Source organism: Nicotiana sylvestris, chromosome 8 (assembly GCF_000393655.2).
Source record: "Nicotiana sylvestris chromosome 8, ASM39365v2, whole genome shotgun sequence".
Classification (NCBI taxonomy): Eukaryota; Viridiplantae; Streptophyta; class Magnoliopsida; order Solanales; family Solanaceae; genus Nicotiana; species Nicotiana sylvestris.
This window is the reverse complement of record NC_091064.1, coordinates 216,292,065-216,315,820: the sequence shown is the minus strand read 5'-3', so window position 1 is coordinate 216,315,820 and position 23,756 is coordinate 216,292,065. Positions and strand designations below refer to the sequence as shown.

Genomic DNA, 23,756 nt, shown 5'->3' with positions numbered 1-23,756 from the left:
CCAATATTTACCTGTCAAATTACTGATGCTTTAAAAGATATAAGCCAATCCCGAGTTACAGCTTGTTTGGATGGTTGTTACGTGTTGTATTGTATCGTCTTGTTACTTTAAATACAATCATGGGCGGATGCACGTGGAGCCTTGCTTTTGGTGCGGAACCACTGTTTTATGTAAACAATTAGTATTAAATTAACAAATAATTTTAGTAAGCACCCAGGAACAAAATAAGCAGGTGGGTGCTTTGGTTAGAAAGTGCACTTGAGAGATCTCTAGATGGAACAGTAATCGAATCCCTGAAAATATTTTTTCCATTTTGATATTAATAATCCCTTCAGTACTTTTATTCCTCTTTTAATTTTGTTTGCTTCATTTTAATTTTTCTTCTTTCTCTTTCTGTTTTCTTCCCCAATATCGTGGCCCATTCGGCTCCAAAAATGAATGGTCTTTTTCATATTTTTCTTTTCTTTTTAAGTGCCTTTGCTTTTTTTAATTTCTTTCCCCCAAACCCCATCAAACCTAAGCTGACGAAACTCCATCTTTTGCGATTGTAGAAGGAAATTGGTAATATGGTTTAAACTTTTTTGTAATTAATTAAAAATATTCAATTTATGTTCAATCTAAAGCTAATAGTTTTGCACTGAAGGTTAATTCTGAAAATAAACGTAAAATAAGCAAAAAATGATATTTGTTTGCTTATTGTGTATTTAAAAAATGAAATCGCAAGGGATAATCGTGAATAAATTAAATCTTTTAACTATAATATTAATTTTAGTATATTTGTTAAATATTTTTACCATCGTGGGATAAGACGTAGTTGTGCACTTATATATTGTGACTGTAACCAGAGGTGGATCCAGGATTTAAACTCTATGGGTTTAACTGTTAAGATTTTTAGCACTAAACTCATTATATATATTTCTAAATTTATGGGTTCATATCCACTATTTTTGCAATTTTATTGAATGTTTACATATAAATTTTTACTCTACGTAAAAGGTTGTGGGTTCAATTGAACCCGTCGGTAGAACACTACATCCGCCTCTGACCGTAACAACTGTAGATAAAGAGGCGGAGCACCCACGACTCCAAGATCCTGGATCCGTCACTGAATACAATGTTTGTTTTGATTGTTACTTAAATTTTATTGTATCGTATCGTTTAAATCTGTCATTACGTAACGACGAAAAGTGTCACTTTATGTAATGACTGATTTGCTATGGCGGCATCGTTTCCTTATTTTTTTTTCTCATCCCTTTATTATTATTAAATAATCATATTTTATTATTTACATTACCTTCTTATCATATTTTATTATTTACATTACCTTCTTATCATATTTTATCATTTATATTACCTTCTTATCATATTTTATCATTTACATTACTTTCTTATATGATAATATTACCTCGTACCTTACTTTCTCTTTATAATATTGTAAGTTTACCTCGATACAATCTATCCAAATATTATAAACATCAAAATAATATAATGCAATACAATATAATATTATACGATACATTACGAAATGGTACCTAACAACTCTCCAAACAAGCTGTCAGTAGAAATGAGGAGTATTCCAATTGCGTAAAAAAGAAATGTGCACAGAAAACTTTTGGATTTAGTTTCTACCTTACAAGTCTCTTTATCTGAAAAAACCTAGATCAAATATGTGCATCTTATGGTAAATTATGGAAGCAGCATATCTTCGATATTAACATAAATTTACTATAATTACGTCATATATTAAGATAAAAATCAATTTAATGATAAGAGCGTATTATTTTTTTAGTCCATACGACTTGACAAATAGTAAAAGTAGCACGGGCTAGCCAATTTTCGTTCTAATCATTCAAAAATAACCAGCGTTTGCAAAGTCATTGAAAAATAATCACTATTTTGCTGCAACACAAAAAATTCCAGCATAATGTACTAGAGATCGGTGCACCTGTGTATGAACTTCCAACATATTATGCTGGAACTCCAACACGTGAAAAGTTCCAATATAATATACTAGAACAGTATATTATACTGGAACTCCAGTATAATATACTGGAGTATTTTTCCGGATTTTGATCAGTGCTTTCGTTCAGATTTATCTTTACATCAAAAGTGGCTAAATTTCAATTACTTTTGAAACTGTGACTATTTTGAATGACCACTTGTAATCCATCCGACTATTTTTGAATTTCTCCCGCAAAAAAAAAACAAAAAAAAAAACATGGTAAACTAGATCTAAGTATTTAAGTGGAAAAAGGTAAAGGAACAAACTAATCGAATCTCGACAGAGAATTCTAGATTATTAATAAAAGAAATGAACAGGACAAACTTAGCCCCCGGAGAATGCTTTATATATACAAGGCTACGGATGGGATACTTCATACGTAAAAAAAACTGTGAAATTGCACAAAGTTTCAATGTTTAAGTGCGGTTTTGTACACAAAAATGGAGTTCCTATACTGCGTATTTACAAACAAAGAAAATAGAGCTACCAATTCATAATCAAATGACCAAAAAAAGAAAAAGAGCAAAGGAAAAAAAAAAGGAGACTTGTGTATGGGTGGGAGATACAGAGATGCACAAAAATTTGCAAATTTGGAAATGCAATACAACTTACAAATGATGAATAACCTATATTTCGTGGATAAAAAGGGATATTCACAATGGAAAACGAACCTATGAAGCGTATTGAAACCAAATGTTCCTTTCTCCTTTTTTTTTTTAAAAACCTTTTCAACCATTATCCTAATTATTTCCCACAACCAAGCTGAATGATTTGAAGCAAACACAAAGAAACATGTGAAGAAACTACAGCTAAAGCTGTTAACTGCCATGGGCACAAAAAGTATTGAACAACACTTCTTGGCATACAACAAAAGTCACTTCCGAGACCAACTGCCAATAGCAGAATTCTTGTTGTTATCCATCAATTGCAGGATTAAAAACCGTTTCCTACAACGAAGGAAAAGAGGACAATAAGTATGATGCATCATAGCAGTAACTCATGTTACCAGTCAACACAATCTAGTGAGGTTCCTAAAATTTAACACAAACCTGATCACAAACGGGGCAGGTGTCACTTCTCTCCATCCATTCAAGAATGCATGAAAGATGAAAATGATGCTCGCATTTTGTGCTCATTTTTGGATTCTCAGCATCATATTCTGCAATGAGGAAGGCAGTCATTGTTCAGTTTCTAGTTGAAGCTAGAAGCAGGGAGTTGGGAGCAACAATGCTAAAAGCTATTTGTCACCTTCAAGACAGATGGGACACTCTTCTTGTGGGGGTAAGAATACAAGGATATTGGATTTTTTGAGTTCCTCGGACTCCTCAAGTTCATCTTCCACTTCCTTTGGAGCAGCAAGCGGGACGTCTGCTTGCACGATGCCTTCAGACTCCTTATTATCCTTCTCTGCAGCTTCGACAGCATCTGCTGTGTTCAGTGCAACGCCAGTTTCAGTGCTTGTTTCCTGAACTGCTGCGTCGTTCTTGATACCATCTTGATTACCTGGTGGCGTCCTGGGCCTACCCACATATGTTTCATAAGGCATTGGCATTGGAGGTGGTCTATAAGTGTCAGGACTTGAGGTGTCCAGATTTGTATCAACCAAAAGCGCAGTGGAGAGTGCTGCAGCAGTGACATTATGAGATGACAAGGGTTCGCGCTCTTCCGGCACTGTGGGATACTGTATAAATCTTCAAGTTAAAAAGTCTTTTTGTGGCACAGCACAAATTCAGAAGGATTGTGAAATAGTCAATCCCATTAAAATGGAAAGGTTTTTTCCCACTAACAGAGAGCACTCAGCACATAATAGTGAATTTCGGTTACTAATGCTAAAAAGTATAATTCCTCATCTTATATTCCAACTCTTTTTCTTTTACCTTATCCTCTCACTTTCCTGATTAAAAACACTGCTGATGCACTAGGAAACACCAGCTTCTCTATCAAGGAACTGTGTACTTCCCTATTGAGATGAAGCATTTGCATGGATTTGGGATCATATAGTGGACTTTATTCAAAACAAATCATAATCTCCTCTTGCAAAATCTAAAACAATAAAAGAAGAAAAAGGGACTGTAGGTTTTGTCAATGAAATAAACCGATAACGTAACATACAGGGAATAGAACTGCAATAGAAATCAAAGGTCCTTTCTGAAAAGAGCTTATAGAAAGCATGGAAATGGCAGGGGAGGATGGGGAAAAAGGAAAGATAAGAACCCTATATTAAAGAACAAACAGTCCAACTAACTATATCCAGGTTGTTATATGATGCCACAACATGCAACATACACAGGAACGAGTTCAGGAACCACGTTTATCAACCTATGAAGCATGAACAAGACATTGTTGAGTAATGCTTCTGGACAGTGGACACTCACCAGACTGAAAATTGACGATATCAGTTGGTGCCCGAATTCTTTTTACTTTCAGACTTCTCCCTAAAATATCACACCAAATTTACTAGTTATTCCCTATTAAAATTTTTATAACATACTATAATTCAGAAAAGTGGAGTTGGCATGGTTTTATGTAAAAATAACAAGAGAGAGGTGCCAGCTTTGGTTCATCTCCATACCCTCTTCACACCTTTGGTCCCTCAATATTCAATGTCACACATTTAACTTCCGATTCACTAACTTTACAGACTTGGTCTAATACAGCAAGAATAGCTAATTCCAGAACTCCATTAATCAGTAACATTCTCATGCTTGCCTTGCATAAAGGGGCATATTCATTCTTTAAGTTTTCTTTTAGATAAAATAATTTTGTTAAGAGAATATGTACGTAACAAAATTTCTGCTTCCAATAAAAAAAAGAGCCTTAGAGACAAACGAACCCTCTGGCAAATATCATACACCAACAACATAGCCGTGGGTCAATATAATTGCTAAAGTTAGCTATTCCAGTTTAAGATTGGAGTTAATCTACAAACACTAACCAATTGAAGGTCAAATTAAGTATGAAAACCCGGATAGCAGAAAGACTAAAGATGGAAACAAAGGGGCCAGAACTCAAATTCTGCTCTAACAATAAATTTCAATCTTCAAAGAAACTTTAAACCAGAAAGCTGTAATTAGACTACTCAGAAATTACAAGGTAAATCGCATTTGGAATGAGGATATAACACTTACACGACAGAATGAAGGTGAACCGTTCAATTCCACTCCTTTCGAAGCACAACAACAGCAGCAATTACCCATTTCTGATAATTTATCTAGGTCAACCGCCTGAAGTGGTTAACCCCTTGCTCATTTTCTCTCTACACCATTACAAGATAATACTATCATTATCAGGTATGCAGCAGATTTCAAAAACCAAAGGGATACATCATACACTAAAGTGCAAGTTAAAAAAATGACATCTGGTATGACCGGAAGAAGCAACTAATTCTGATTTTAAGACACAAATTACTCACTAGAAAAGACCAGTAAGTCTATCTTATGGCAGGACTACTTCGAAAATTCGTGAAGCAAGTAGCAAATCATGACAAAGAAATATTATCTCCAAGCACAACCACCAAAATAGCATCATGAAAGTTGACCTCAATATTTCAACTCAACTGACAAGATTACAATGTTTATAGAGATGTAAAATCAAGTCGCATTTTGTAGAGGCTAGCAAAATGAAAGTGAACCTTTCACTTGGTCCATATTTTCATCTCAGGTGATTGGATTAGACGGGAGATGCCAATGTTGTGTTGTAGAGCTAATTAACTATGTATAAATAGTGACATTGGAAGAACAGTAGAACTGTTCATGTGACCTCTAATAATTCACCAACAAAGGATGAAACTGATTTCAATATGCCCCTGAAAAAAATTCTAAATTTCACCCTAGGCAGAAACACCAGTCTAAAATGCCACTACTATAAACATTCAGATAACACGGGTAAAAAACGGCTAACAGATTAGGGAGTGACTTCAGGAGAGCTACAAGTTACAATAGATTGTGCCAAGTTAGTCATGACATCTCTCTTTTATGAACATACAACTTTGCCTCAATACCAACTTAGTCGGGATTTTGAACCCTTCATCTCCATTCCAAACTCTTGCCATTTAAATATTGCTAAGTACCTTGTTTTTTAAGGCAAATAAGGTTCTCTAAAACTAGATGGTCTAAATCACACTCTTATCTCTGCCCAGATCTAATACAACCGCAACAGCAAATAAATTTTAATCCCACCTAGTTGGTATCACCCATATAAATATATTGCTTCCGCTGTGTCAGATTCTTAGCTAAGTCTGCATTGATTCAGGGAGGATGTAGATTCTTTTTTGACAATATTACTTCATACTCCCTTCATCCCAATTTATGTGAAGGTGTTCAGATTTCGAGAGGCAGATTTCGAGAGGCAAACGAATTATATTTGACCGTAATTTTTTCAGATGCCTTTTAAATATTTAAAATTACTAATTATTGTAAATTATAATCCTTTTTATGTAGTTTCCAAATATGTAAATTTTATTTCGAAAAATTCAAAGATTTTATGTCCAAATGCATGGTCAAGATTACAAGGTTTAAATCTCGAAAAGCAAAAAGTTTAAATTGGAACAGAGGGAACATAATTTTAGGTTCATCTCATCCCCTTCAAGCATCTTCAATCAACTATCTTTTGTTATAAACCAAGTCCAATAGTGTATTTATTTCTGTAGGCTTATTCCACAAGAGTACACTGATACTAAAAGCAACTCCTTACAAGATTCAAGGTCAAAGAAAGATTCCAAGATAAGTTACAGGCTTACAGATATTTTAGCTAGGTCTCTAACCATCCGAAACCAAGTAAATTTTTTCTACATATCTGAAATAACATTGATCAACTGCAGGTTTACATAAGAAACCACAATATAGAATACATTAACCATTTAACCAGTATTCATCCAACTCATACTAATTTATTGAGGTGCATTTGATCCAAGACGACACTAGGATTTCGTGAGCATGTAAAATTCTCCAAGAGAATTGAGAGAAACTCAGTAACTCAATATCTCTTGCCTCAAATTTCAAACAGCTTCTCAAATTCTTGTTGAAGCTTCTCACGAAAATACAACAACAACAACAACACAACTACGCCTCATTCTCTAGCTAGCTAGGGTCAGCTCATGAAACCTCAAGGTGGGAATCTATGAGTGAAGGACTATAGAAAACTCAAATTTTTGAATCTACAGTCTCAATCATAAATCAGTAAATTAGCAGACAATCCTACAGCCACTAAACTAAACCAGCAAGCCCTAATCCCAGTCCAATCCACCTTAAATCTCAAACGAATGCTCTGAACATCACATTAAACAATTAATCACACCATAATCCAACTTTCCTAATTGAATTTCCATAAAACTGATTCAAAACTAAAACAAAACGAACAAAATCAAACACTATAAATTAACAAGTAATCTTAAAAGCAAAATTTAGGGGAAATAATACAGTTTTTACAATTCCATATCCATAATAAGCTACAAAAATTAACTATAGAGAGCAGAAAAAAAGTCAAAAACCACCGATTTCAAGCTGAAAAAACAAAGTCTACCATATAAACACTATAGAAGCTTACTGTATTCAATCCATATGAATCAAACAAACTCAATAACCAAAAAACTACAGAAAATTTTGTACAAACATACAGAAGAAGATTGAAACCAATAGAGATTGGAAAGTGTACGTATAGATTATTACCTGTGTTGTGTGATTGAATTGGTGATGAGTCAGAAAGAGCAGAAAAACGGTGAAAAAGTTTGTGGGTGGGGTGGGTATATGAGGGGGGTGGGTGGGGGAAGGAAGAGGCAAAGGCGTTTGGGCACTTGTGCTTCTTTTGTGCGAGAGTGTGTCAGATGACTTCCTTTGCGAAATACCACGTCTTCGCTTTTGGAATTATATTAAAACTACTTCTTTCACTATACTCTATATTGGCACTAACTGCACGTCTCGGGTTCGAATCACTTGGTATGAAATCGTTTTTATTGGGTAATATTTTATTTTTAATTTGTATTTTTTAATACAAATTCGAATTTAATCGGGCCCAATATAAATATTGGATACCGGGTAAAAAACTAAAAAAAAGGTATTGTAATTTTTTTACTAGGAATATGCATTTTTTTCCACCCCTATTCTGTATCTACTTTGATGCTCCATTAATATTAATTTGCGCCAAAAATCTCACTTTAAAAAATAAAAGATTTTCTGGATTACGGATTCGATCAAACTCATTAGCTTTTATTTGAATATATGTGGCTTTAAAAATTTATATATGTATAAATTATTAATTTAGAAATCATTAACTTAAAATAATTATAATTCTGAATTTATAAACTTTAAAGTCTAGCTCCGACGTCTCTGACAACTTATTGTAATATTAATTTTATTGGTAGTGCTATATTACTAGAGGAGTCGTACTTATTCATTATTAAAATATGGGAATGGGAAAAGGCTTTGATTTATTCTTTCTTTTGGGATTGTACGGGGCAACGACTAACGCGTGAGCGTATGAAACTCCTTGGACCAATAGATATGAATCGAATAATTTAAAATGGTAAATGTAAAATTCATTAATTTTCTACTCTCTCCTATCACTTTTACTCGTCATCTTTTAACTTTTCAAGCCATTTAGAAAATAATAAATGAAGTATATAATTTACCATTATACGCATATTAATTGATACATATTTTATTGGATTTAAAAAAATTATTTGAAATGAGTAATAAATACTATGGGTATAACATGAAGAAAAAAAATGTGATGTCTTCTCTTGATATGCGTAAAGTGCCAAGTAAAAATGAATATCTATTTTTAGTATACATGTCAAGTAAAGGTGACCGAAGGGAGTAATATGTTTGCCTTAGATTTAATGTGTTGTAAAGAGTTATCGATATTATCTAAAATTAATGTAGAGAACTTTGACTATAAAGGCATTTCTAATATTAATATTATACTTAGGGACGAATTTATGATTTAAATTCTATGCATTATTTTTAATGTTTTTTGACATTGGACCAATTTATGTTTTTGGGAAATTTTCAAAAATGACTATTATCTGGAGGCTTATTGTTGGACATAGCTATAATTTAGCTAATTACATTTCGTAGCAATTGATGTTTGTCATGGGATGTATGTGGTTGCATTCAATTCGATTGTATACATTATATTTAATTCAGATGTATTCATTCTTATATATTTTACATTGTATTCAATTTCACTATATTGGATTCAGTTGTATTCAAACTTCAAAAATTCAAGAAATAGGGTGTATATCGCTTGATTCAATTCCACTGTATATATTATATTCAATTCAGTTATATTCATTCTTAACTAATTTATATTGTATTCAATTCACCGTATTCAATTTGACTGTATTCAGCAATACAAAATTGCAAAAACACTTATATTCGGTTGTATAAAATTCACATAATTGACTCACATTTATTTAAGTTGCAGTGCAATAGTCATTCCGCTTTATTCAAGTAAAAAAATATCTCATTAGAACAAGTAATAATTTGCAAAAGTCACATACGCAGAGTTGAAGCTAATATTGATATAAATACGTTAAAATCTTCTTATAATTCAAATTGAAAATAGTGAATAAGCTTATACTTCCTGTATTTAATAAGGTTTCCAAGTTGCAAAGCTGACTAGTGTCTCGACGGTAAATATTTACTCATTTAAAAATTAAAATAAAATATATATTACTTAAGTATGATAAATTAAAATATTTATAACTAAAAAAACTAGTCATAGGAAATTAAAGATATTCATATAAAAAGATGTCTTATATTGTTAATTTAGTATAAATATTGAGTACATATATATTATAGTGGGCGTTTGGACATAAAAATTGTAAAATTCCGGGAAAAAATGGAATTATTTTTCAAGTGAAAATGGTACTTGAAAATTAGAGTTGTGTTTGGACATGAATATTGGGTTATTTTTTAATTTTTGTGAATGATCTGAGTAAACATTTTGAAAAATAGTTTTTTGGAATGTTTTATTTTTTTGAAAAATTCCAAAATTCATCTTCAAGTGAAAATTGAAAATTTTAACGCCAAACTCTAATTTCGAAAAAAAGTGAAAAAATTTCAGGAAAAAAAAATCATGGCCAAACGGGCTCTGTCTCCAATGAGTAGTGGTGGCCAGAGGCGGATCCAGGATTTAAATCTTATGAGTTCGACTTTTAAGGTTTTTAGCATTGAACTCATTATATGTTTCAAAGTTATAGGTTCATATTCACTATTTTTGCAATTTTAATGAATTTTTATTATGCGTCGAGAGTTATGAATTCAGTTAAACCCGTTAGGTGTTCACTACATCCGCCTCCGGTGGTGGCTTGTTGGGGCGGCGTTTGGAAAGAATATTCGTCGCTTTAGCTGAATATCACTATCGTGTATATTTTGCGGAAGCTTCTGAATTTTAGCCGGTAATAAGATAGCCGCGTTTGACGTTTCTTGCCTACATTACCAATATTTTAGCGGTATTCTATTATTATATATTTCTTGTTTGCATATTATTACAGGATTGACTTATCAAAGAGAAACAAAAGGGCTTATTTGTTTGGACAGCATAAATATTTTTATTGGATTAAAATAAAGAAAAACATAAATTAGTTGTTGAAGCAAGTTATGCAACACAAAGATGACATCATATTAGAAATAAATTCTGTTCTTGCTGATTAAGAAATGTAAGCGAAATATATAAGCAACAAAATATGTAGGATAATCTATTATAATTGGATCAACTTACTTATCAACAAAATTAAAAAAATAAATAATAGGGCCAACAGAATTGTGATATTCTATAGTGGAGAACAATTATTTTAAGCCGAAGACGTACCTTACCTATCGGGATTAGAATAATTTATTATCTCAATAAGTTATCATTCCAACTAATGATGTATCTAGTGGAGTTGTAATACCATTATTATCATCATTATACTCGTTCCGTTTCAATTTACATGAACTTATTTAATTCAACACGAAGTTTAAGAAAGAAATAAAGATTTTTAAAATTTGTGGTCCTAAATAAGCTAGTTTAATATAGTTTAATATTTTTGTGGCTATAATTTAGTTGAAGGTTGTGATGTTAAAAATGCCGTAGTATTTGTGTAGGTATAAAAGCTTTTCATTGAGGGTATAATTGAAAGTTTAAGTTAATTTTTTTCTAAATTAAAAGGGATAATTCTTTTTAGAAGAGAGCAAGAAAGAAAAGGTTCACATAAACTCAAACGGAGAAAGTAGTACAATCAGACCTCTCTATAACATCTCTATATAACAATCATTCACTATAAAAACCAAGTTTTACTTGGAACTGATTTTTATTGTTAGAATATATATCCTCTATAATAACACTTCATTATAGCTGTCAAAAATATCAGAATAAACGAGGCTGTTATAGAGAGATTTCACATGTATTTCTTTTAGGTGGACTTAGTTTATTCAAGACTGGTATCAAAGCCCTGGTTTGTCCAAAAGTTGAAAACCTTATTTGAGCCCAATTTAGAGTTCCTTATCAGCCCAAATATTTTGTGGGCTTCGAAGACAAGGCCCATTTTGAGATATGCTTGGTTTATTATGAAGGATCCATTGGCATGGGGTAGTTGTTTTTTGTTTTTTAGAGATAGATTAAATTTAAATGTATTATTTTTCTCCCTAATGGGAGAAGAACAATGCATGTTGTCCTTTTTGAATCCTTAGAATTGTTGGCAGCTCGACGATCTTTATTCTGAATGTTTGTCGAAGTGGAGCTCAGAGAATGCAATCTGCCGTTTTCTTTGTATAGTCAAACATCTCTATAACAGTCTTGTTTGTTTCGAATATTTTTGAATGTTATAGCGAAGTGCTGTCATAGATAACATATATTATAACATAATATGAAATTTGGTTCCAAAAAAGCTTGACTTTTATAGTGAAGTGTTGTTATATAGGGATGTTATAGAGAAGTCAATCTGTACTACAACTAATACTAACTTATCTAATAACAAAACAAAGTAGGAGTATTTGGCGACGTGTCAGCCATTCCTCTCCCTGTAGATTTGTCAATCATTTGCTCCTATTTAAATGACATTAAGTACTATAATAAAGATCAAGGCATGATTGTTGTTGTTACCGTTACATAATGTTTTTAGGGTCTTTTTATTCTTGTTCACAACTTATATTTCTGTATAGGGACAAGGTGTGACATAGAGAAAATTTTTAGTTTTAAATACCCAGTAATTTGCCTTGAAAAACAAATTATCTAGTATCTATACTATATTAAAAGCACGAAGGCCCTTAACGAAATGTTGTTCGCCTTTTTTACCCTCTAAAAATAGAATTTACATTAGACAAAAAAGTCTTTTAGTTATTTTTCTAATATTTAGGATTTTTAAACCAACTATAATCTTTACTATTGAATCTATTTCCTTATTTAAATTATGTAAGAATCCTAAATATTTAAGAATTTGAAATCAACTAAACTTTTCCATATTAAACTTTTACTTATTCCAACTATGCACTAACACGCTTTGGCCTAAGTATTCTCATACCAAATAGAAAATTTTCCCTCTTTCTTCCGTTTCCATTTGAAATGCTTAGACTAAAATAAATTAAAAGATAAATTAAAATTAAAGAATTTATTTAATCTATCTATACTATATTAAAAGCACGAAGGCCCTTAGCGAAATGTCGTTTGCCTTTTTTATCCTTTTAAAATAGAGCTCACACTAGACAAAATAGTCATTTAATTATTATCTTAATATTTAGGACTTTAAAAGAAACTAAAATTTGATTATTAGATTTTTCCTTATTGAATTAAATAAGAAACCCCAATATTAAGGACTTTAAAATAGATATTATTTAAGAGAATTAATTAAGAGTATTACGTTTCTTTTCCTTGTATACTCACGTGATTTCCATAGAAATATGTTTACATTGATTCCTCTTATTAGGGAACCTATAATTCTAACATTACCTAATTAAATATTTGTTCTAATTATTAAATGTAGTTTTCAATATTACATAAAATCGATAAAGAGAATAATATTATGCTCGAGTAGGAGAATAGTTTGAAAATAATTTGTATCTTCTATACTATCAAAAAAGCATAAAATCTCAACAAATAATTAAGTCTTTGAATTAATAAAGCAACGGAAAAGTCAATTCAATTTTGTTTTAAAATTATTATGTAAGTAAACTTATTTGTCAAGTTGATAAAACTCTTAAGGTACACAAATTATTTTACACAATAAGAGCAATTGCCGTGAAAGAAATAAGAAAATAGAGAAAAATTTATTATAATATAGTATTAAAAGTTAAATTGCTAAAATGTTAAGTTGAAGCAATAAGGATATAACCCAAGACAAAAAAAATCACAAAAATTACCCTTATCATTTTTCTTTCTTTTTATATTTATTTTAATAAATGTAGCTCCCTATATTTTTCATATCGTATTACATCATTTTTTATAATTCAATATTAGCTATTTCATACTTTATATTGTTATTTATCTATGGGTTTCTAGGAGCTATAGTTCTATCTCTACGCTCACAAATTTCTAAAAGACCCAAAGATTCAAATTCTTCAATTTATTTTATTATCTTTGAATAATTATTTTAAAGTATTTTTTTGTTATTTGTTTATAGTATTTGGTAATAAAGATAACAATAATTTTCATAAGATATATATTATCTCATAAATCATAATAAGATATATAAAGACTTATGTGGCGTAGCATTTCTTGTTTAATGAACTAGCTTATTGAGATTAACATTCACTATATTTAGAAACTTACATTTTCTTTCTTTGATACTTTTTTAATAACTAAAACACATTATTGAATAATATATATATAATTTTTAAAAATTATATATTTATTGATATAGGTACACGCGCAAAGCGCATACCCTAATACTAGTTAGAATAAATTCAAATCGAAATATAATACTCTAACGAAAACTTAGAATCCATAATAGGAGAAAGTGACGAATAAATATTCATCCACACTTTAGCTTTCTAATTTGCTGTTTGACTTCACACAGAAACTAAGGTTTAATTTTTTAAATAAATAAAAAGTAATAATTTAATATACGAAGCTCCCTATCCCATTAATTTTAAAATTCCAATTATAGGTGGGTGGGGGGACAAAGAGGGTCCACTATAAAACTGAAATAATAGAGCAAATCCAAAGAAGCCCCCCTAACCTTTTGCACAAAATCTTTTGTAGGGACCAATAATAGAATTCTTTTGGTACCAACTTAATAACGTGAAGAGAAAGGTACTCTTCTCAATCTCCCAATAAAAATTCAAAATTATTTTTTTTTTCTAGTTTCACGTAGTATTAAAGTCTGATTAAATTCAAATTAAATTAAAATGTCATATTGGAGGTAAAGCAAGGGCAAGCTACATTGTGCTAGGAGACCAAAATTTCTGATTTCGCTACTGAAGTAAATTATTACCTAACAAAAAAAATTTATATTCAAAGTTAAAACCCGAGAAATATAATTAAGGATGAGGATATACTTACCCTCTACCACAAACTCTTATTGATAATTTAATATATTAATTTTGATGCCTATGTTAGGTTTGGTTGCACAAAAGTAGTATCTCTTCGGCTGGTAGATATTTAATACACATAAAATAAGACCCCACCATGGGTCCACATATGCCAACTTATTGTTGACCCGTGACACCTATTTACAGCCTGGCCTCCATATCCACCAATTTTGTACATATTAATAAATTTAATACTGTAATATTTTTAGATATTTTTCCTCGTCTAGAATGTCTGCATTACAGCCAAAAAAAAAAAAGAGAAAACCCAATTAGCCAGAAAAGACAGCCTACTGTACAAAAGATTCAGTTTAAAACGGCTTTACGTTCGTAACGTATTTGGAGCTTGCGTCGGAAAAAGAGCCAGACCACATAATTTATTGTACGCCGCCTTACCTAAATTTCTGCAAGGGACTAAAAGCTATTTTCACACTCAAACCTATGACATTCTAATCACATGAATGTAATTTACCAACTACGTCAAGGTTTCCTCGTAAAAGAAAAGGAAAACTAAATTATGAAATCAGCTTTTTTAAAATCAAGGAGCATTCATAGCAACAAATTATGATTCTCAAGAAACAACTCAAACCCGCGTCTCAATACAGAAGTATATTCGAATCAGCTATATGAATCATCACCGTTAATGTCTCGTCATTAGGATGTATATATATAAAACTTAAAAGGAAAAAATAAAATAAAGACATCACATGTAACACGGAATCACACTAGAAATGGTCATAAATATCAACCGGGTCACAGCCGCATAATACAAGGTTAGGGATCCGGGAGACAATTAGGGGGTGATTAGCTAACAAAGAAGCTCTCACCAGTCTCCATTAGTAGAGTCTATAATTAGCTTAACTAAGTTAGAGGTTCATAATATTTACTCTATATGCATTATATTACAGATAATAATCCAACCTTCTTCAATTTTACCCTATTATCAAATCTTCAATGGGTGTCAGCTGACCTTAATCTCTTGGCCGCACGGATAAATTCCACCACCACTTGTACCTCATCAACTCGCTGCACGTATTAAGAGATTGGAAGCATCCATTAGTAAAACTTGGAGCTAAGCAAGTAGATTATGCAGTTGAGCATAGCAAGAGAACGAACAAGACCTGTGATGAGAAGTGCTGCTGCACAGCACTAAGCAGTTGTTCCTTTGTCGGGTTAGGGTTAATATGTGCCTGCACATATGCAATATCTGTTACTAACTTGAACTGACATGTTTCATTGATCATTGAAAATGATCGCGGTAGAAGAAACTTACGAGGTTGAAGTTTCGCCAGTATCTCCATAGTGAACCAGTTCCTAGTTTTGCCAAGTTCAATCTCTGATAGTCCAAATGAAACAATTTAATTAAACAAGTATAGCACAGTTAGTTCAATAAAAGCTGAGTTTTTTCAATGATAAAGCCTCAAGCAGCATATATTGACAGACTTGCAGGTATAGAAAGGCCCTTCCAATTCATAAAGAATAAGTCACAAAATTCACATAATGGATCTTATACTATTTGTACTTCATTTGAGTTTCTGTAAAACCAGTTAAGATACTACTATAATTTAATCACTTTGAATGCAAACAAGTAATGTAACCTGGACAAAGCCATTCACATCAATGAAAACCAGGTGTAACACTGGACAGAGTCAATGTCTACTAAGGTGCTTACCGGTTGCAAATAGTTAGGTTCAACTTCTCTGCAATTGCCACGGCTCATTGTCTTTGCTGGTCCAGACAAGGCCCATGTGGGCCTTGTATAACGAACTCTAGGCTTGCTCACTTTTCTGTACTCGACACCAGTGGCTACCAAATACAAGGATTTTAATCAAATAAGAAACCTCTTTAGAAGAACTGATAAAACAAAGTTCGGATAATGGAGACTAACCAAAGTGATGGCTTTCTTTTTCAACAATGTCTGAACCACTGCTCGAGTCATCAAAGTCATAATCATCATCTTCTTCATCTCCCGTGGGAGGTTCTAGCACACTCAATGCATTTCTCTGTAGCTTGACTTCAACCCCATTTTTCAAAACCTTCAGTTTTGAGAGAAAGAAGTTTAGTACTCTTAACTGATTCCAAAATCAAACAGACAACAGAACCACAAAAAAATAAGGAAAACAAGGATGTTAACTAGGAGATTTCACAACAGCAAGGTCCAAAAAGCTTAACTATTTGACAAACAGAAATCATTGAAGTTAAATTCACTCTGCCAACAAGTCCATAGGTAAGTTTTGCTATAAAGAAAAGAGAATAACCCTACATTCACAGTAACTTAATTAGGAAGCTATTTCAGCAGTTACTTATTTCAGGTCAAGCTGTAAAAGAGAAGAATAATCATTTTCTGGACTGTTAGGGTAAAAAAAAAACAATCTAAAAAGAATGAGGGCTCACCAGCCAATGCCAACCACCAAGCCCAACAGCCTTTTTGACAACTCCCTGAAGCCCCAGCAAAACACTCTTGGTTCTGTTGTTTCCAGTCACAATAACTTTGGTGTGTCTCGGAAGAACAGATAGTTCCTCATCACCACTCTCTTCACGGAAAGGCGATAACACCCGAGAAGGACATAGTTGAGTCTCCAGCATTTTTGCACGTCTAAACAACTAACTAATCACAGTGAATCCAATGAAGATAACAACAGAGATCAGTCTAGGTTAGCTACTGCTAATCTGCAACCAAACTGCAGAGTTCTACATGATGAATAATCCACTCTCCCTTGCTCCTCATTTCGATCAGACAATCAAATAACAAATTGCTAATAACAACCAACTTGGTAGCAGATTAAACTTCAACTTCTATGTCACGTAGGCCAACTTCCAATACAGAACTAAATCCCAAGAATCTCAGTTAAGATTCCTTTCATAAAGAATCTCCACTCCTAATTACACGATTCACCTCAAATGGCTTCTCTGACAAAGACTGAGAACTTTTAACTTTCAAGAAGCAGAATCAATCAACCAGAACCCCCCAAATCTGAAACGAAATTCCTGAAAAAGCAAATATCAAGAATGTCAAAAGGGTAGCGATATAATTCCCACAAAGCATGCCTACTCTGTCCAATCAAGGCATTTTCCTAGAGCCAGCCATATATACTCAAAGGAGAGAGAAAAATATAAGTAGTGATTTTTAGGATCTCATAAGACTGACACGAAATTTCTTATGGAATGTTGAATGCTACGAGCCAACAAGTAATTAAAACCAGCAATTCACGGGTTTTGCATGAGTATAATAAATGCAAAAACGCATGATCCACTAAAATCTACAGTGCATTCACACACACATATACACATACTTAAAAATAATTATCAGTGTCACTACTCATATCCAATTGAAGATTAAAGCAATTAATTTAAGCTTAAGCTCTCAAACTCCATCAAAATTACTAGCTAATGCTTCCAATTCACCTTTCTTTTACAGGACTCTCTGTTAGCTTGTACCAGAGCATGCATTTAAGATGAAAATTAGATATATCATAAAAGATACAAAAGTTAAAAAGACAGACGATTTTTTCGCAGAAGCAATACGCATGAGGCTGCCTTAAGAAATAAACGCTCACTCATAAACAATAAATGCTCGTAAATTGAAGTTCTGTGACTTTCATTTTGCTAGGAAGGAAAGCTTTTTCACTTGAATAATTAAAAATACAACGTTAAAAAAAGAAGTCGTTTAAAAGGGAAAATTAAAATTAAGAAAATTGAAAAGCTGAGAAGAGCTCAGAATTGTTTATTTGAGGAAAAAACGCATTTTCGCAATGCATAAAACATCAAAAAAGTGAAATTGTTGATTTAACCCAAATAACTAATACAAAAAGGTGCAAATTAGAGAAGAGCTGAAAATTGTTGATTTAACAAGAAGAAGAAAAAAAGCAATTTCTCAATGCATAAAATTCAAAAAAAGTGAAACTAACATCATACTGAATCCGTTACATTAATTGAACCAAAATTTTTGAGAAACTTAAAAACTTATAATTAGAAAAGAGCTCAGAATTGTTTTAATCACAAAATGAAAGTAACTCTTCACAATGCATAAAACAGAAAACAGTGAAAAATTCTAGCAAAGCAAACCTATAAAATCCGTTACAGTTAACGTACGTACCTCAGTTCAATGTGAATATGAGTCACTCAAAGCAAAAGAGTGAATTTCAGAGGCCAAAAGAAACGAGATTTTTGTAGTCAGATTTGAGTGAAATGCAATCTGATACAACACACAAAATGCACGAATTTCAGAGACTAATCTAGAGAGAGAAAGAGAAAATATCTAGAGAGAGAAAGAGAAAGAGCATACAGTAAATGCTTCACAACTGCCATTGGAATGGAAACGACTCTGCTTCTCCTTCTGCTAAAAAAGAAGAGAGAGAGAAGATGAGACCCACTTGTTGTACGGTCAATTGGCTTTTTCTTCCTTATCTCTTTCGTTTTCTTTTCGTCTACTTTGTATTATATTCAAACCGGTTTGAACAGTTAACGGCTAATTGAGCCGGCTCAGTTTCCGGTTTGTTGCGTGTTGAGTCGAGTTGAATGTGATCTCTGAACCGGTGACGTACAAAAGGAATCCGAGGCTTTTGATAGCGACCACACGGTACATATTTCAAATAAATCATACGTACATTTTTATATGAATATGAATCATCTTATTAAAATTAAATAAAAAAAATTAAACTTAAATTGCTTTGAAATATAAAGATAAAGCATTACTTTGCGACAAATTAAAAACATGTCACATGTGACAGAAAAAATATTTTACATGGGAAAATAGTTTAACGCCTTTGGACAATAGTTTGTTGATTTAGAGGATAGTTAGGGTTTACTTTTAAGCTGGTTAAATTAGCTTTAAGTTTTTTTAAATTTTTTGAATGTTTAGTAAAGTTAAAAATATTTAAAATAAGTTAAAAGTTTTTTAAAATAAGTTGGGCAACTCCAACTTATTATTTTTTGGCTTAAAACTATTTTTAGAAAAAATCACTTTTTTAAGTCAATTCAAATGGGCTCTTGGACTTAGTTGAAGAAAAGAAAAACCAAATACATTTAAATAAAAATGAAAATTACACTATAAACAAGCTTAGTTTCTCAAAAATTATATCGATATTATACCGCATATAATTTATATATATTATATACTTTTTTTGTCAATTTTTCAGCTTTGGTTCTACTTTGTCTGGTACATCTCCGGCAACTACATCAACGAACAAGATCAGCCCCTCAAATTATCTCGTTTGACAGTTTAGCCCCCTAATTATCAAGGGTAAATGATTATCCATGCTCATAAGCCGAGCTGAGCCGGTTGAAGATAATCTGAAAACCAAAAGAGAGGGAAAATAATTGAGGGAAGAGTTAAACGTACACGTGTCGGTAAACATACAGCTGTCGGATCTTATCCTAACAAAGGCCAAAAGTATATATCGTTTGTACCTTAATTCACAACTGTTTGTACTCTGTGCAATTGTGTGGGAGAGAATTTGAATTGTGTATTTTAGGAAATTTATTAAGTATATTTGAATATAGATTTGGAATCCGCTCGTTTTACGAGGCAGCTGGAGCGCACAAAATTCTCGAAAATGAAATTAAAAAAGAAAATTAAAAGATATTTGAAAGAACATAACGCACTCCAGTGGGACCCACGTCACACTCTATAGAAGTGGGACCCAAGTGAGTAAAAATGTAGGGACCACTCCCACATGTTCTGCAATTACTTTTCTGTCGTTAGTCGTAATATGGAGAGTGATTCGTATCATTTTTGTGATTTTATTTTTGTACACTTATTTGTGTTCTTCTGTAAATAATGTATAATGTTTGACTTCTAAAGCTTACACATTATTTATACCCTTTTAAATTTATACTATATAAGAGCAATTTTTAAATAATTTCTTTTAAAATATTGTACACGTCTTATTGGAGCTATATTGTTGGTGAATTACTGGACAAACTACTTTTTGGGTTTCACAATCCCAAAAAATTTAGCTTATTGTTTTACGTTTAAACCAAAAATGAATTATTTTTAATGGATACTGAGGTGATAATCTTTTTTCTTTGGTCAAAAGGTGATAATCTTTCATATATTGTGTTTGGGATAGAATCGAAATTTTAGATTTGATAGATTAAATAGAATCGAAATTTTAGATTTGATAGATTAAAATATTCTTGTACTGTTATTACTTAGTATCAATATTTCTTTCATATTTTCTTTAGTTGAGGATCTATCGGAAATAACGTCTTTGCCCGTCCAAGATAAGGATAAAAGTAAGGTTGCGTACATCTCACCATCCTCAGACCCTACTTATGGGAATATACTGGGTCGTTGTTGTTGTTATAGATTAAAACATTCAGTTCCTATCATTAATTCTATCCTATGTTACAACAAACTTAGTGAACCGCATTAGACAAGCCGCCTACATAATGTTACATCATGTATTCGATATTTAATATTTATTTACTTATTTAGAAAATTCTCAGGGAAAAACCCGCAACTACTATTCTTCGAATATGCATTGTGGAATCACTTCAAACTACACACGAGATGTAAACGCATTAGGTAAGTCCGATGCGACGAACTCTGAGTCTCAGACTAAAAAGTCCACGCACCAAACATTAAAATTGACAAAGACAATAATCTTGCGTAGGTTCGAAGATTTCAGCTTCTTTAAGTTCAGTTTCCTGACAACATATATGACCAGATGAAATAAATAAACAAATAAATATATAAATAAATAAATAAATAACACAGATACAAATATGCACAAGCCAATCTATAGACTAAAATAAAAGGAGAAATAATATACCAAGTCAAAATGTGGAAAGCTTTTTCCGGGTAAGTCTGGCATTTCATTAACTCTTTTGTCCATTTTTTTGTAAGAATATTTATATTTGAACTTGAAAAGAAATAAGTACTAGGCAAAAAGGAATACAATTTTTTATTTTTTTGGGGGGGCCAAAAGGTATATACAGTTCATGATATTTAATACTACGAAATTTACAAAATAAATAAAGACTTTTGAAATTAATCGTTTTGAATATGCGATAGTATTTACGTGGCGATAAGACTTTGAAACATGTAACATTACATTAAATATGCTATATAATTTGTGTAGCTCTAAAAACTTGTTTATAAAAATAAAATGAGAATTTTAAGTTAATTTATTCCTTTTGCAACAAACCAAAAAATAAATATATGTAAGTTGGAAACTTGAGAGGGAAAAACTTTGAATGAATGATTGGCAACGATAAAAATATGCATTAAATCTTTGCCTCATTTACTTTTTGAGTTGTAAAATAAATAGATATTGGTACAGCTATAAAATACAAATGGTCCCAAAAAGCAGTTGAAGAAGAGACACTTGAATTATCGTAATGTAATGAATTAAAAAACAAAACCAACATACTATAACATGGCGCCAGTTCATTGCTCAGCCAAACTTAATACATTAAGAAATATTATGACCTTTTAATACCCTAAAAAATATCGAAAACGATTTAGTACCAGGTCATTTTAAAATTAGACCCACGAAATAATGGGAACAAAAGGAGCAGATATTTATGGATTCAGAAATCTTAATCTAAGTGAGATGCAAACACTAAATTGGTGGAATCGAATTGCAAACTATTACATTACTAAGATGTTTTAAAAACCAAGAAAAATTGTCTCAAATACTATGGTGAAGTATTATGTTTCTCATATTCTTGTATGCTCTATAGCAAAAGATGATACATCAAAAATATCAACCTTCACTGGCATTCTTTCAATTCTGAATGTTATAATTTTAGAGTCCGGAACCAAAATGTGATTCTTTTGGACTCAAAGTACACAAATAAGTAGTAAACAAAAAGTTACATTTTTATGTATAGTGCCACAATATCTGGCGCTATACATTAACGGTAACGGCACCGTTAATGTATAGCGCCAGATATTGTGGCGCTATACTGCAAAAGCTGACACGGCGCAGATATAGCGCCACAATAACTGGCGCTATACCCTTTTTTTTAAATTACATCCGTCTTCTTCATCGTTTCTTCCTCCATTATTTTGATGGATTATTATATGCAGCGGAAGCAATCCCAGTATCAAAATCACATGTAATTTAGACAACTAGCATAAACGGAATTTCACGGGTTACCTCTTGAAGCGTGAACATATCTCTTCTACCACGTGAGCCTTCAGTTCCATAACTTCTCAATGGAATCTCCATCACCCGCACAATCGTGATCCTCGAACGTTCCACGGTCTTCTACTGTGTTACCCAAATAATACCCGAAAATAGCAATTTCGTGTGGGCGAAATTTCTAGGAAAACTTGGCTGAAAATTTCAGCCACCATCTACTCATCCCTCTAGGTGGAAAACCTTATGTATTTATAGCACAAGTTTTAAGGGTTAAGACCATTTTCCAAAACCTGTTGGGTTTTCTTTTCCACCAGAAAAATGATTCCTTTATTTCCTATTATTTAGGCACAGTAGGGACCACAGAATTTAATTAACAAGGCTTCAATTATGGAATTAATTTCTAATTTTCGAAATTAATATCTACCATAATTAATTACGAATTATTCCACTAAAAATCCGTAATTGCACTCCTTATCCAATTTCGAAATTCATCCATTAAATCTTATTTAACTCCCCATATTAAGATTCAGATACTAATCAAGTAAATTAAATTACTGACGATTTAATTTATTGATTATTTCCTTTAGACTTTCGCTTAACTTATTTCATGTGTCGGATACAAAATCCACCGGCCGGGTTTACACATGCAAACTTATAAGCTTTCATAAAGGTATATCATCAATCTCTAAACCGAGACATGGATTCCATCAACTAACTATTACTTCGCCAATGTATATTATTATTATCCAATTTACCAGGCATATTGACCCACGAAAGAATCTCGCCTTTTAATAAATCAAAACAATAATAATACACACAGCTAATAATAATTATATCAAGATTAAGAGTATAAGTACATTTAATGGCTAGAGAGTTTATTTTATTAAGTCAGTATAAAATACTTATCTCTACCTGGTCCGTTCAATACATACAAAATGTACTAGCACAAGAAGTTGGAATTAAACCATTCCCATAATCAAGATTAATTATATTTAATCTTGTGCTACAATCATTCCTGATGGTTTGTCCAATTCCATCATTAGATTGTGAACTCAAACTTTATACTTATAAGAACCGATGATTTAATCTTCCGTGTATAAGCTAAACTCTATACACTAAATCATCTACTATATAAGCAAAGGACACAGACTATTATAT

The 23,756-nt window shown here is 32.0% G+C and overlaps 2 protein-coding genes across 2 annotated transcripts; both read right to left on the bottom strand.

Moving 5' to 3' along the window:
* Window positions 1-2,573: 2,573 nt before the first annotated feature.
* On the bottom strand, window positions 2,574-7,845 carry LOC104220828 (probable E3 ubiquitin-protein ligase RHB1A). The gene is made up of 5 exons (XM_009771789.2): window positions 7,669-7,845; window positions 5,131-5,258; window positions 3,251-3,683; window positions 3,052-3,161; window positions 2,574-2,949 (listed from the first exon to the last, which is right to left on the bottom strand). The coding sequence occupies exons 2-5, from the start codon at window positions 5,197-5,199 to the stop codon at window positions 2,917-2,919; spliced, it is 645 nt and encodes a 214-aa protein (XP_009770091.1). The 5' UTR covers window positions 5,200-5,258; window positions 7,669-7,845; the 3' UTR covers window positions 2,574-2,916.
* A 7,370-nt stretch (window positions 7,846-15,215) lies between these two features.
* On the bottom strand, window positions 15,216-18,919 carry LOC104220816 (uncharacterized). Its single transcript, XM_009771777.2, has 8 exons — window positions 18,791-18,919; window positions 18,602-18,700; window positions 16,900-17,493; window positions 16,394-16,541; window positions 16,178-16,311; window positions 15,779-15,841; window positions 15,627-15,695; window positions 15,216-15,531 (listed from the first exon to the last, which is right to left on the bottom strand). The coding sequence occupies exons 3-8, from the start codon at window positions 17,089-17,091 to the stop codon at window positions 15,457-15,459; spliced, it is 681 nt and encodes a 226-aa protein (XP_009770079.1). The 5' UTR covers window positions 17,092-17,493; window positions 18,602-18,700; window positions 18,791-18,919; the 3' UTR covers window positions 15,216-15,456.
* Between the last annotated feature and the right edge of the window lie 4,837 nt (window positions 18,920-23,756).

Excerpts from the sequence above, each read along its gene's own strand:
- LOC104220828 (XM_009771789.2), bottom strand. The coding sequence starts at position 5,199 with ATGGGTAATTGCTGCTGTTGTTGTGCTTCGAAAGGAGTGGAATTGAAC. Across the intron at positions 3,162-3,250 it reads GTGTCCCATCTGTCTTGAAG|AATATGATGCTGAGAATCCA; the intron begins GTGACAAATAGC and ends TCCTCATTGCAG. Across the intron at positions 2,950-3,051 it reads CCTGCCCCGTTTGTGATCAG|GAAACGGTTTTTAATCCTGC; the intron begins GTTTGTGTTAAA and ends CCTTCGTTGTAG.
- LOC104220816 (XM_009771777.2), bottom strand. The coding sequence starts at position 17,091 with ATGCTGGAGACTCAACTATGTCCTTCTCGGGTGTTATCGCCTTTCCGT. Across the intron at positions 16,542-16,899 it reads TTGGTGGTTGGCATTGGCTG|GTTTTGAAAAATGGGGTTGA; the intron begins GTGAGCCCTCAT and ends TCAAAACTGAAG. Across the intron at positions 15,696-15,778 it reads ACTGGCGAAACTTCAACCTC|GCACATATTAACCCTAACCC; the intron begins GTAAGTTTCTTC and ends GCATATGTGCAG.